Here is a 13,877-nt window from a genome sequence, read left to right on the forward strand (position 1 = left end):
CTCTCTCTCTCTCTCTCTCTCTCTCTCTCTCTGTGTGTGTGTGTGTGTGTGTGTGTGTGTGTGTGTGTGTGTGTAATTGATTGGCTCACAGTACACTATAATATTAGAATTATAGTCCAACAGAATGGCACAGCAGGCACAGCATGAGTATCATTCTTCAAAAAAAGAGTTAAAGACAAACATTGATGTCGTTCTTATATGGCACTGTTTTAAAGTATGATGATTTCTTTGGGACTGTTTTAGGTGCAGTAGTGTGCTTGAGTGTTTTCAAACTGTGAAGTATGTGCGTATCCCTGTGAATATGGTTGTTGTATTCTTATAAGTTAGGTGCGTCAACAGCATACTAGGCGTGAAGATGTAGAAGAGTGGACACCACTTGGTCTCCTAGAATGTTGAAACAAACATCTTGTTTTGTGTTCATGGTAACCCAAATGGGTGTGCCCCAGTTGAGATGTGATGAATGTACCCAGAACTTCATAGAATCACCTCCAGCCTGAACTACACGCTCCACAGTCTGTGGTTAAATACCTTGTTCGGCTCTCAGGGATCTTGGCACCTTACATATTTTGAAAAGCAGGGAACTTGTTATTCGTCAGACCATGCTACATGCTTCCAGTCCACTAATGTCCAGTTTCTGTGCTGTTTGGCTCATTGAAGACGTGCAACTTTATGTATTGCTGTGAACTATTGTCTTTTGTGAGGTATCCATCTCTAAATGTCCATTACATGTATTCATTCGCACAGTTTGCTGAGAAATGGTTTAGGTGGACCTGCATTCACTGACAGTAATAATTTCTTGTAGGTTTGAAATCTCATCATTGACAAGGTGTGACACTCATCTGTGGATCCTGTAGATTAGGGTCTATGTATGGCCGCTGTTCTTATGCCTTGTTACTTGGCTGCAACAAGGATGAGGCTCTTTGAACTGAAGCATGAACGATGGTATTGTACTGTGCTGATTCTGCAGAGCTGACTGACACATACAGACCGCTGCAGTGCCATGACTTACTGTAGCAGTGTTCCATTGCATGGTTGCCTGATATCAGTTTTCTAGAGAAATTTTTTAAACATTTAGAAACAGGTAAAAGTACTAAAACAATGTCCAAGGTGATGGTTTATTCAAAAAATGGTTGTGTATGACTTCATACACAATGGTACGTGGAGGTGCAGCAAGAAACACAGACCAGCTATCACAAGGTCAGCAAGGTTGAAGCTCTCTGAACTGAAGCATGAACAACACTATGAGACCCATGACTAGGTGGCGTCTGAGTAGCTTCAGGTATCGAAGAGGTTTTAAGTGCAAGTGGGCTGTCTGGCTGGTGCTGGCCACCCTGTATCGTGACAGCAGAGGGTGCTTGCAGTCCAGAGCCACTATAGGTGCAGCTCAGCAGGCGTGCATCATTAGGTCTGCGGGATCCCACAGGACCGCTATGAGCATTTCATGGAATCTTGCAATTCTGTTGCCAACTCTGACACCTGTGAGGTGGTATTGATATGTGATACCACTAAAGTCACTAGCATGATCGTGCTATTAAAAATACAAAAGCATATAAAATCCAATGTCACACATTTGTTTAGGCACCATGTATACATTAAAATGATAAATTTCCTGTAAGTCTGCAGGCTTTCGTGGTTGTTATCACTGAAGTTAAAATCTTCTGTTTTATTAAGCCACATCATGTTTCTTCTAAACTATTAGACGTTTTGACTCCTCTGCTGGGATCTTCCTCAGGATCTTTTGGTGTCCACTACTGCTAGAACTCTGTCAGAGACGAGTGTCGCATCCACTTATAAAGGGGGAGATTTTCTGGCGCTCGTGCTGGAGAAGTAATAGTATTTGTTAAAATTCATATGGCTACTATTGGTGGGCCATAGTCATAGGCTAATATTCCCGCTCTGACACAAGTTGGTAGCTTACCTCCTGTGGATACCATTGACGGTCCATCGTCATTGGATAAAAAGGTACTATTCCACACTTACACTGGAGAAGGGTTATTGGTTGAATTGTCTGCTACCGCTATTGGTTGGTCATCATCAGTGACTAGATTCAAAATGGACAGAGCAAGAGAGGGGGAATGTTTACCCAAAATATTATTGTCCGCCGAGGTGACTTGCAGTGTGGTGTTTATGCTCCTCACACACTGCGGTCGCGTATTTACTTCCTTGATGGTGGAGAGCCACGATGCCGGATGCCTATAGCCGTCCTCTCTATTGAAATTAGATGCATTCTTAGAAATTTCAACCGCTTCTCGAACCTTTCTTCTATAAATGTTTGTTTCTGTAGCCAGTAAACGTATGTTGTTAAAATCGGTCAGAGCCACAGTTCTCATAATGTTCTGATACTGCCGATTTTTGCACTTTGTTTTAGCCATATGTGCCGTTCGTGTTCCTTAATGCTTTCTTTGACAGTTATTCCCGTTTAACCTATATACACTTTGCCACAGCCACATGACACTTGATAGACACCTGTATTGTGGAGGTAATCGGGTGACTATGGCCCACCAATGGTAGCCATACTAATTTTAACCAATACTGTTACTTCTCCAGCACGAATGCCAGAAAATCTCCCCCTTTATAAGTGGACGCGACACTCGTCTCTGACAGTGTTTTAGCAATAGTGGACACCAAAAGATCCTGAGGAAGATCGCAGCAAAGGGTTCGAAACACCGAACATTTTGGAAGAAACATGACACGGCCTAATAACCCAGAAGATTTAAACTTCAGCGATAAATTTCCTGTCTAAAATAATGCCTGAATTGCATTTGACTAATGAAATACTGCCAAATGTATTTTATTTACATTGGGGACACACGGCTTTGTCTTCTTGTTGAAGTTTGAAGTGATCTTTTGCGCTCTTGGTGGTCACAATATGAAACAAAACAGGTGCCAAATGGAAGCTGAAAACATGCACAATTGTTGCAGTCTGGAGTGACCCATAAAAGTGATTTAGTTGAGCCATGACAGATGTAGTTGAGCCATGACAAATTTAAAACCCATCCGGTATCCTGAGGCAGGGTGAAAAGGGCTGTACACATCAACATTTTTGTTGAGGCATAGAACTGTGAGACCTTTCAATTCCAAATTTAGTCACTTAGTAATCAGTGAAAACCAATTAAAAAAAAAAAAAAAAGCACTAAGTTGACTAATGCTCACTTGAAAGAGACAAAATGCTTGGCCTTATAGTCTTGTTTGGCAAGGGTATTAAAAATAAGAGCCTGTTGAAATGATGTAATTGCAGTACACACACAAACCACTGACTTGCCTAAAAATAATGTGAGTTCACAAATCTAAGTATAACATGATCTTCAGTATTCCTTCCAAACCAAATGCAAAGATTAGCAGCATTCAGTCATTCAGGTTAGGAGGTGTTATCCTGTGTGTGAACAGCTGTCCACACTTCTATATCTATCTCTGTTATAAAAGTATTGTTACAAAATTTGTATTTGTTTTTTGTACTACATTCAAATTTTTTTGCCTGACAACAGATCTTCAAGAGACCAGTGGCCGAACTTCAGTAATGGCAGGAGGAACAGTGCGTGGTTGGTTGCCTGATGTGGCTGTTGTATTATGGCGCCGTATGTTGGGAGCTCTTGGAGACGTCAATCAGATTAGTTCACCTGTGCTACATGCCCAAGTCTTTGATTACCTGGTAGAGCTGTCTGATACACTAATAAAAGTGAGTTGCTATTTATAATGCTAAAAATTTGCAAACTGTAACTAGTACTGTCATTTACCTTGAAACTGATATACCCTTGAGACTACAAGAAAGTGATATGAGCAAACATAGTATTTACTTTTCCTTGTGTTAACTTCTTTCATGGAGAATAGACCATTGTGAATAAATTAGGCATATTTAGGAGGACAGATGAAAATTTATGCAGTCCATGTGAGAAACCCTTGAATCAGTATAAAAACAGAAATTTCTGATAAGAGTGTAAATACGCTGTGGCCAGCCTGAGTTTTGTGTAATTTAAGGAAACTGTTGATATAGTGCTTTGTGAATCATATTTGTTAGCAGTTTTAAAATACATTTGAATCCATAAGAGTACATAATGGAATATTTTCCAGTTTGCATTGCTGTCCGTCCTGCTCCATTTGTCCATGTTCCAACAACATCCTCATGTATCTTAAGAATATTTTTATATTTTCTTTTTAACAGTGTATATGCAAAAATACACTAAAAGTATAGGGTGGCACAGGTAAAAATAGAGCCTGTGTAAGTATAAATGCAGTGAAATTACAGAAATGAAGAGCCAAAATGCACTCGTTATTTACAATGGAAAAATACATTTATAGGAGACATTGAAAGTGACCTCCCTGCAACATCAGTAGACAGCTGCGCACATCTAAGGGTATCCAGATACACACAGTGTGAAGTTTGGATACCAATGGTGGCATCTTCACAGCTGATGTTGTCTTTGAGCTTCTGATTGTGTGGATTTGTCTCACAGACCTCGCTTTTCATGTGTCCCTGCAGGAAAAAATCACGTTGTTGGATGCGGTGAATGTGGTGGCCATAAATTTTTGCTAACTGTTAGATCCACAGTGATGACATCATTGACTCATTCCAGGGATACCTTAGACATGATGCATTTTGCCCCATCTGAATGGAAGAAGCAGTATTGTCTTTCCTATTTATAGAATTGAACACAAAAGTATCAAAGATTTCCAACCATGCAATTGTGTTGGGGTAGAGTAGTGTCAAAAAATACCAGTCTTACGATGCTTGTTCGTGTCACCACACCAAACACAGATTTTTTCATCTTTAGTTGCTGACACACAGTGTAAGGATTCTCCATTGCCCTGTACCTTGTGTTCTGTGAATTCACATGTCCGGAAAGATGAAACCATTCTTCATAACTCGTGATGTAATGCTAATGGTCTATGGTCTAATAAAAATCTTTCGTGTTATTCAAAAGCCATGTCCAGTAATCTACATGTTTCTGACTGCCATCCTCCCATAACTGCTGCACAACTGTCACACAATATGGCTTCAAATTAATACTTTCCAATATCCACTGGCAATTCCTCCTGTTTACATGTGCATATTGGGCCAGTTTACATGTAGACATCTTTGGCCTCGGAATAATTTTTGCCAGATGCCTGCAATAAATTTTGGTGTGCAAACTGAAGGACTTCTTTGTCATTTTACATTTTGCAAAAATCTGTAGTGTGTCAGTTTTTATACAGACTGTTTATTGTTTTCTTTGCTGGTATCCCTCTATCTGCATAATTTACCCCAAAAATTTTAAGAGTTTCTTTACTCGAACCTGTTTTCACATATGCTTCCCCAATCTCAGTTCTTTCTTCTATAGAGAAAGTTATTTCAGTGATGAAATAAACCAAAATGCTGATAAAAGTAATGATAACAGTCAACTGTTTCATAAAACTGCCCATTGTTGTAGCTGTTGACTCTATTTGAGAAGTCAAAATCATTGCATTCACATTCAAAGGGGAGGTGGGCTACTTTTAACTGTGCCACCCTGTATATTTGAGACTACTCCACACATTTCTGGGAAAGTGTTAAATTACTATTTTGTAGAAGTATCTCTCTCTCTCTCTCTCTCTCTCTCTCTCTCTCTCTCTCTCTCTCTCTCTCTGCGCTTGCACATGCGCTGTGGCAGGAGAAAATGGTACTGCAGTGATTTATTTTGGGCTGAAGATGCAGAAAGGCTTGATAGTTAAGTAGTAATTTAACTTCAGTGTGTGCATCTTCATTTTTCTTTTTAGCACTTTGCCTACAAAGAAATTTTCTGACCTCAAAAGATATTTGCATTGCATGAAAAATCTTCATTTTGCTTTTTGATGTCACAGCTAAGATTCTCATGTGTAGAAACTGTGATGTTGATGATAGCGGATGATGTAAACCTGTGCATCTTGCTAATAGCTCTCATCTAGCAGTTGGATAGAATTTGTGAGAATAGTTACAATTTTCACTAATACACTCTAGCACTTTGTATCATTCTTTGTAAAGTAAAGTGTCAAAATCTTTAGTTGTGTTGAATATGCAAATATTTCATACTGGTGTAATCTGAAAATACCTTGGCATCTTTGACAGATGACACAGTTACAACACACTTTTCCCACGAGTTAGTATGTTGTTAATTAAAATATTTCTGTAGTATGATGTTCATTTTAAACAAATGTTAAACACAGGAGTTTTATCATAGACACAATAATGGATAAAAATAACTTTTGGGCGCTTATCAGAAACTTGTTAAATAAGATTTAACACAGACTGGGACTAATTTAAAGTTTCTGAAACTGTACGAGAACACGTTTTAGCTTTGCATCATTAAGAAATAGGCTGGTGAGTTTTCGTATGTGGTATGCAAAGACACTTAGAAAACACATTGTCATGATAATTCATAGTGAGCTATGATGCAATGTTCCTTTGGACGTGTGTGTCCAGAGGAACATTGTGTTGTTGTTCTGAACACCACAGGCACTGCAATATCATATTTGTCCTCCAACACCCGGCAAGTGGCTTTCAATTAAAATGTCTTCCCTGTGCGGGAATATACAAAATGGGTGTAATAGTGCAGATTGTAGACACATGACTGAAGTTTAGGTCTGGCCATGAGGCATACTCAGATAGCCCAATGGGAAGGCGACTCCTCGCAATAAGTTGGAAATTCGGGTTCGAGCCCCAATCCATCACAAATTTTTACTGTTGTCATTCCATTATACAGCTGGCGATTGTCCTTATTCACAAGTGGAAATACGAGGGTAATCCCAAAAGTAAGGTCTCCAATTTTTTATAAGTACAGAACTCTGTTTGTGTGGCAGTCGGTCGCACTGTTATGAAGAGTGCTTCACTCGCTGTGTGTAAACATGTGCATGCCGCGCTGAGGCGCTTAGTCTTGGCTTGGCAGCCATTGAGAATGGAGCTCCCGTTGGATTTTACCGCCAAGTACAAATTGTGCGCAGTTATTTTGGTTTCTGAACGCAAAGGGCACTGTGCCGATTGAAATCCATTACCAATTCATGGAAGTGTATGGTGAGTCGTGCATGGATGTCAAAAATGTTCGTGAGTGGTGTAGAGTGTTTGCAGCTGGTTGGACCGAAATTCACAATGAACAAGGGAACAGGAGACAGTCAGTTTCTTAGGAGACAGTGTTGAAGGTTGAGCATGCTGTGGATCACCCTGGTTGATCTTTGCACGTTGGTTCATGAGGTTTCCCGAAACACCGCTCACAGAATTTTAACGGAAACATTGAGCTACCAGAAGGTGTGCGCAAGATGGGTGCCATGCTTGCTGACTGCGGACCACATGCGGCAACGAGTTGATGCTTCCCACGCATTTCTTCACCACCTTGCAGCTGAACAGAACAACTTTCTGGACTCAGTTGTCACAGGTGACGAAATCTGGGCATACCACTTAACACCTGAGACCAAGCAACAATCATGCCAGTCGTGGCATCCTTCTTCACCAAGGCCACAGAAATTCAAACATGCAGTCTGCCGGTAAAGTCATTACAGCCGTTTTTTGGGATCTGAAAGGGGTATTGGTGGTCGACTTTATGCCCACTGGCACCACAATTAATGCTGACAGGTACTCTGAGACTCTGAAAAAACTTAAACGGGCAATTCAGAACCGGAGAAGAGGAATATTGAGCAAGGCCATACACATTCTCCATGACAACGCTCGTCCTCACATCGCTCGGCAAACCGTTACTCTCCTGCAACAGTTTCAGTGGAACTTAATGACCCACCTACCAGCCCTATATTCCTGACTTGGCGCCCAGTGACTATCACCTGTTCCCTGAGTTAGAAGCACATTTGGCCAGAAAGCGATTCAGCTCTGACGACGAGGTGAAAGAAGAGGTTCATAACTTTCTGAACAGCATGGTGGTGAGCTGGTATGACATGGGCATACAAAAAACTGCCACACCATTTACAAAAATGAATTGACAGAAATGGTGATTATGATGAAAAATAGCTAAATGTTAAAGATGTTAACTGATGTAAAACATTGTAGAAATAAACAGGTCTGTGTACTTATAAAAAAATAGGAGACCTTACTTTTGGGATTACCCTCGTGCATTTCATGTGGGAGGTAGGAAAAAGTGCTATGTAAGATGGTTGTGAACTATGTTGTTCTAATTTAGAACGTACCCGGTAGTTCAAACAGGGTGTATACGACCTGGGACAACTGGTAGATCCGGCAAGAACTCAGGAATTTTTTCATCCGGGAGAAAACCAGGAAAAACTCGGGATTTTTTTTAGAATTCCAGGAATTTTTCGTTGTTTTTGTTTTCAGTTAAATTTTGTTATTTTGGCTGGTAAGAAGCGATACTCTAGCAAAGGATATTACTGCATTCTGCTACTGAAGAATAATACTGCAGCAATAAAACATGAGTGAGAGAGAAAATGAAAGTAAAACTTAAATTGCAAAGTAAATGTGCCATATACAGCAAAAAACACAGTGCTCATGTGTCAAAGGCTTTAGGAAGAATATGCAATGTTTCATAACAACAAATTGCCTCCAATGAGCATGACGTCACAACTGTTTACATTAGATTTGTTTTAGCAGTTACGAGAGGGATCATGCACATGCACAGTTGAGTAGTACCTTCCACGTCTGGCCACAGAAATGTGGCTGTTGGCTGTGTAAGCAGTCGCAGCAAGCAACTAGATGAAACCGGGAAAATTTCACTGGAGCGCCCAAGCTGCCAGATTTGTGCGTGCTCAGCAATCCCAGTTCTGTGAGGGGGGTAGGGTGCAAATTCATACTCTTGAGCGAAAAATCCTTGTTTCACAAAATGACTAGCATCCAGCATACGTTAGTCTATTGATTATTCATACGACTTTGAAACGCATCCCTGTCGATTTTTGAACACATTCTAAGTTGATTTCTGAATAAATCATAAGTTGATTTGTGAATGCGTGCATAGTGTACATGATATCTTTGTCAGCGGAATCCTCGTCGCATGTAGACACACACTTTCCTACAGACAAAAGGGGCTACATGAGCTGAGCGGAGTAAGGCCGAACGGATGAATGCCAACTGCTGTCTGATTGTGTGGTTGATTGGGTTTGCGAATGATGAGCGTTGTTATAATTACTAGCTGAATCCATCCGCAGGAGTGGAAATAAACGAATAACAGGTAAGAAAGATTACGTATTACCTTCTCGGTGTATCCAAGAAAATGAAATTTTGACAGAAAATTTTTGGCCAGATCACTATCCTGGTAAGGGCCAGTTGTACAGTCCCCGTCTAGCAGCCACTTTAAATTCTATTCTGGAAGAAGTGCGGAAAATGTGTTGTAGCAATACCTAAATGGAGAATAATCGCGGGATAATGAAACCGGTGATTCTGGCAGAGTTAGTGGAGTTAACCTGCGAATAAGCTTTGACATTGGCAGGAATAGTTACACAATTAGTGATAGCAAGACTGTTTTGTTAGAACAAGGAAGGAGAAGATACGAGGACTTTCGTACTACTACTTTTCGATCTCATACTTGAGAAACTGGAGCGTATGAATGAAGTGTGAAACTATTTCCTAATGTAAGGCTTTTTGCTTGTAGTAGGCCTAATAGGTATTTGATATTTGTACTTTGTGAATTATATTCTGTCGTTACAAAAAAGCCCGTTTGTGCCAAAAGAGTCTCGTTTATTTGGTGTGTATTACAATTATTGCAGTATTAGAAAGACCTATTTTGTTTTATCTAGCAGACAGTGACAAAACAGACGTAATCAGATCGGGAAACCACACCAGTCTTGGGTCCTATTTGCATTAACAGCTTTTTCAGTGTTAGACAACGACATTTTGACTTTTCATGTAGCAAAACGTTGGATGAACTTTGATGAGGTAATAGATTCTTTCTCAGAAAGGAAAACACAATATGTAAAGCTGTAGCAAGATTACAGAGGAAAAAAAAAAAGCTAAGGACTGAAGAAATGTGTGTTGTCTTGTTTGTCTCATGTCTTTAATGGGTTTATGTATTCTATATTTAATTTATGTCACACAAAGCAGCAAGTTGTTAGCTGATAGGGAATAGAGAGTGCAAATTTTCTGATGAGTTCCCATTTTTATTTATAAAAAAAAAAGAAGGGCAGGATGTCAAACTGACCGATTGTAAACAGGAGAGGCACCACAGGACATTTTAATTTCCACTGTCCTGAATATGGTTTGATGACATCCATTACAAAATATACATGTTTCAGTTCAACAGAGCGAAGTACAATGACATGCGATAGAAGAATGCTGTGTGAAGAGGGGTGCCACTGCACTTCTGGCACACTTAAGACCAAATAACATGTCTTACATTTCCTCGCATTTGGTAGGACGATGGTTCAATCCCGCGTCTGGCCATCCAGATTTATATTTTCTGTGATTTCCCTCAATTGCTCCAGGCCAATGCCGGGATGGTTCTTTTGACAGGGCACTGCCGCCTTCCTTCCCCGTCCTAACCTAATCTGATGAGACCAGTGACCTCGCAGTTTGGTCTCTTCCCCCAAACAACCCCTTACATTTTCTTGAACACACATCAGACTCTTCAGAAAGATGTGTGCTGCAAAGTGAACATAGTTTTGAAAATTCTTTTTTATTTTATTTTATTTTATTATTATTATTTTTTTTAAACATCCTATCTCAAACGCTCAAGGGAGTGGCGGGGTATTGCACCGATTACGAAATATCGTAGATCTGGGGCTGATGTGCAGAGAAATCTGAGTTACAGCGGGGAAGTGGGTAGTGGGTAGTGTCCATGTGACCTGTGTTTACATTTAGCGATTTTGCTGTTTCCTCTCTGTTTAGTGCTCTCACGTCAAATGAAAACAAAACAGATTTCTGATTTTCACCTTTCTGACAGTCAAGCATTAATTGCCTTGCAGCACAGTGAAGGTACTTTTGTCAGTTTGCTAAAGAAATTTTCTTTTATTAACCTTTTCCGCTGAAGCAGACAATATATTTGAAACGAAGTGTTTAATTCCACACCCTGTTCGCTGCATTTCAAGTGCATGTTTTCAACTTCTAGCATGTATGGCTTTATGCCATAATAAAGAACCAAACATGAGATAACACAGTACTAGCACGCCAAGAAAATTTACATCCCGAAAACCACATTGAAAAGCTTAATATCAGGTTGTGACTTACTTAACGGGGAATATGGACATATGAATGTGCATTCTAAATGTGCACATTTTAATATGGGTCACGAAATTCTGATGTTCTTGGAGTATCCTCTGATGTCTTGTTTCTTTTATGACATAATGTATGATCTTTTAATGTTTTACATGTACGAAAATACGGGCTCACTATGACATCGTAGCAGCGCAAGCGTGGTGACGCCAGTCATCTGGTGCTCTCTGGCAACTGAGGAAACGAACTTATTTCTAATAGTTCATGGGAAAATATTCCGAATGGTGGTTTGAAAAGTGTTACCATCAAACTACCATTCTGGCGACGGAGCTATGTGCGATAATGTATGATGAGCGTTTGACTCTCATTTAAAAATCAACTCTTTGATGACGAGCCATTTAGATGAATTTCGAGCCCAGAAGATCAGACATTTATGTTGTTATTAAAAAATTTATGGGCACATTTGCATGATATATCTTAAATTGTAATACGTGCATAACAGGTCAACATTGCATGTGAAAGTTCAGCGTCTCTTGCAGCGTATTAATCTTACAGATCAATATTATATGTGAAAGCTTTGCGTTTCATGTCGCAACACTATGTGTATTAATTTAAACCATTAACTTTTCCTGTTTGTGCATTTGCTCTACTTAACAGTGATGTTGCTATTGGCTGACTACATCACATGTCCTAAGCTCTGAATACTCGCTGTCACCGGCTGTCGAGATCAAGTGACATGAACTATGACTGGCTTACAAAAGCGCATCAGAATCTTGATTTCAATGCGTACATGTTGCTGCACATCAAAGATCTTTCCAAAACGCGTTGTTTTTCCCCTGTGTTTAGTTTTCTAAAGTGCCGGGAAATTCTACTCCCGTGTATAAAACCACAATCATTCAAAGGACTTATACAGCTCTGAGAGAAAGGATACTGTAAGTTAACAGGGAAAAAAAAAGTATGTTTTCACCCGGGAGAAAATTTATTTTTAAGTTCGAAATCCGGGAGAAATCTGGGAATTTTTTTTCCTTGTCTACGTATACACACTGTCAAACATTAGATGAAGGTGGGTGCTCACTGCCACAGAAATCACGCAGTACCAATGAAACAATGGTATCAGGTTCTCGTATGAGACGTGTCACGACATAACTGTTTGGATATGCTGCAGGCACACATTTCATCATTTTGAAGAATCATTTAATTCAGGGTACTGTATTAAACTTATGATCACAGTATATTTAGGAAATTATAACAAGAGAGTTGATTTGCATAAGAAAACTCCCTGTTTCATTAGGGAAACTCACTTGTACACTGAGTAGCTTTTCTGTGAAATATTTTTCTATACGTTATGAATTACTGGTGCCATATATCTAATTCTCCAGAGTTACATGCCTTCAACACTTACTCCTTCTCCAATCTAAAGCTCTTTCTCATGGATCGGTATATTGTTTTATCAAAGTGGCAATTGCATTAGACAGGCACATTGTAAGATCTTCACGAAGACAATGAGCATCACTTGCAGAAATGTATTAAATTTCAAAAATTATATTGATAAAATTCGTGTTGTGAAAATTATGTTTGGTGTTTTCATTGATAAGCCAAAAAGAAATTGGACATTTGATAGGCCAAAAGCATTTCAGGCATCCCTTGTCTATACACATGTCATTAGTCATCATCAGCAGTAGCAACAACTGCTGCCATTTGACATCCAGTGCTGCATAAAAGAGCTGCCTCTAGATTTTCTCATGCACTATGGTCTCCAGAATAATATTACAATCCCATCTCCAGAGATGAAAAGTGCTGACAGGTCTGAATATTACTAAAACATCAGTTTAATTGTTTCTTAATGGGTTGCATGAGTTATTGAATTTGTCTAGTATTCTGACATTGAACTACTGTCTGCGTCTGCTTTACGTATAACTGAGTGTATGTTGTCATTCCATTTTGTATCCCTACAGAGTGTTACACTCAGGTATTTGTATGAGCTCACCAATTCCAATTGTGACTCCTTGATACAGTAGTCATAGGATATGGCTTTTTTCTGTGAAGTGCACAATTTTATACTTCTGAACATTTAATGTAAAGTAAGTAACCAATCATTGTACCACTTTGAAATTAAAATCTCATAGATGCAGCTTTTTCTGAACAGTACTTCATTATAGATAACTGGACCATGTGCAAAAACTGTGAGTTTACAATTAATATTGCCTGTAAAATCATTAAAAGTGCAAGATGGCATTGAGTTAGTGACATACACTAGTTCGGCTTGTAAGTTTACCTGCTATTTGGAGATGTTATTAAGCATTTAGGCTGTTCAGGATATTCAACATTCATGTGACAAGCGCGTAGTGTCGCATTAGCAGTTAATTTTTAGTATATGTTCTGTGACTGCTCTCAAAATGGAAATCTGTGAAGAACATGGAGCACCAGCAACAGCTAGGCTGCTGAAAATGCTGGGGTCACACTGACCCCAGGAGGTATGGCCACAGCACCCAGCATTGCTGACGTTGGTGTGCTCATCAAGGCTGAGGTTAGTGCTACTCTTAAAGCACAGGACACACTTGGGCTTGTTGTCCACACCATCATTGCTGCTGTCACTGCAGAAGTGATGGACAAAAAACAGCAAACTCTGGAGGGAGATATGAGTAAGATCTGTGCTGTGAACAAATCATTAAAAGAAACTGTGGATAGGACAGGACTACTCAAACAGAAACAGTTCAAGAAGTCGGTGAACTTACTGTTAGTTATTCCAGACAATAACAAAGAGAATACAGATGGGCTAGTGACGAATCTT

The 13,877-nt window shown here is 39.6% G+C and overlaps 1 protein-coding gene across 4 annotated transcripts in view; it reads left to right on the forward strand.

The window, feature by feature from the left end:
- LOC126337707 (probable Rho GTPase-activating protein CG5521) overlaps positions 1–13,877 on the forward strand; it is a 275,478-nt gene that overhangs the window by 97,200 nt on the left and 164,401 nt on the right. For all 4 annotated transcript variants that reach the window (XM_050001492.1, XM_050001493.1, XM_050001495.1 and 1 more), the window contains one exon: positions 3,486–3,676. In XM_050001492.1, coding sequence (XP_049857449.1) covers positions 3,486–3,676 — 191 coding nt within the window. The remainder of the gene's footprint in view (positions 1–3,485; positions 3,677–13,877) is intronic.

The sequence above is a fragment of the Schistocerca gregaria genome, chromosome 1 (genome assembly GCF_023897955.1).
Source record: "Schistocerca gregaria isolate iqSchGreg1 chromosome 1, iqSchGreg1.2, whole genome shotgun sequence".
In the NCBI taxonomy this organism is placed as follows: Eukaryota; Metazoa; Arthropoda; class Insecta; order Orthoptera; family Acrididae; genus Schistocerca; species Schistocerca gregaria.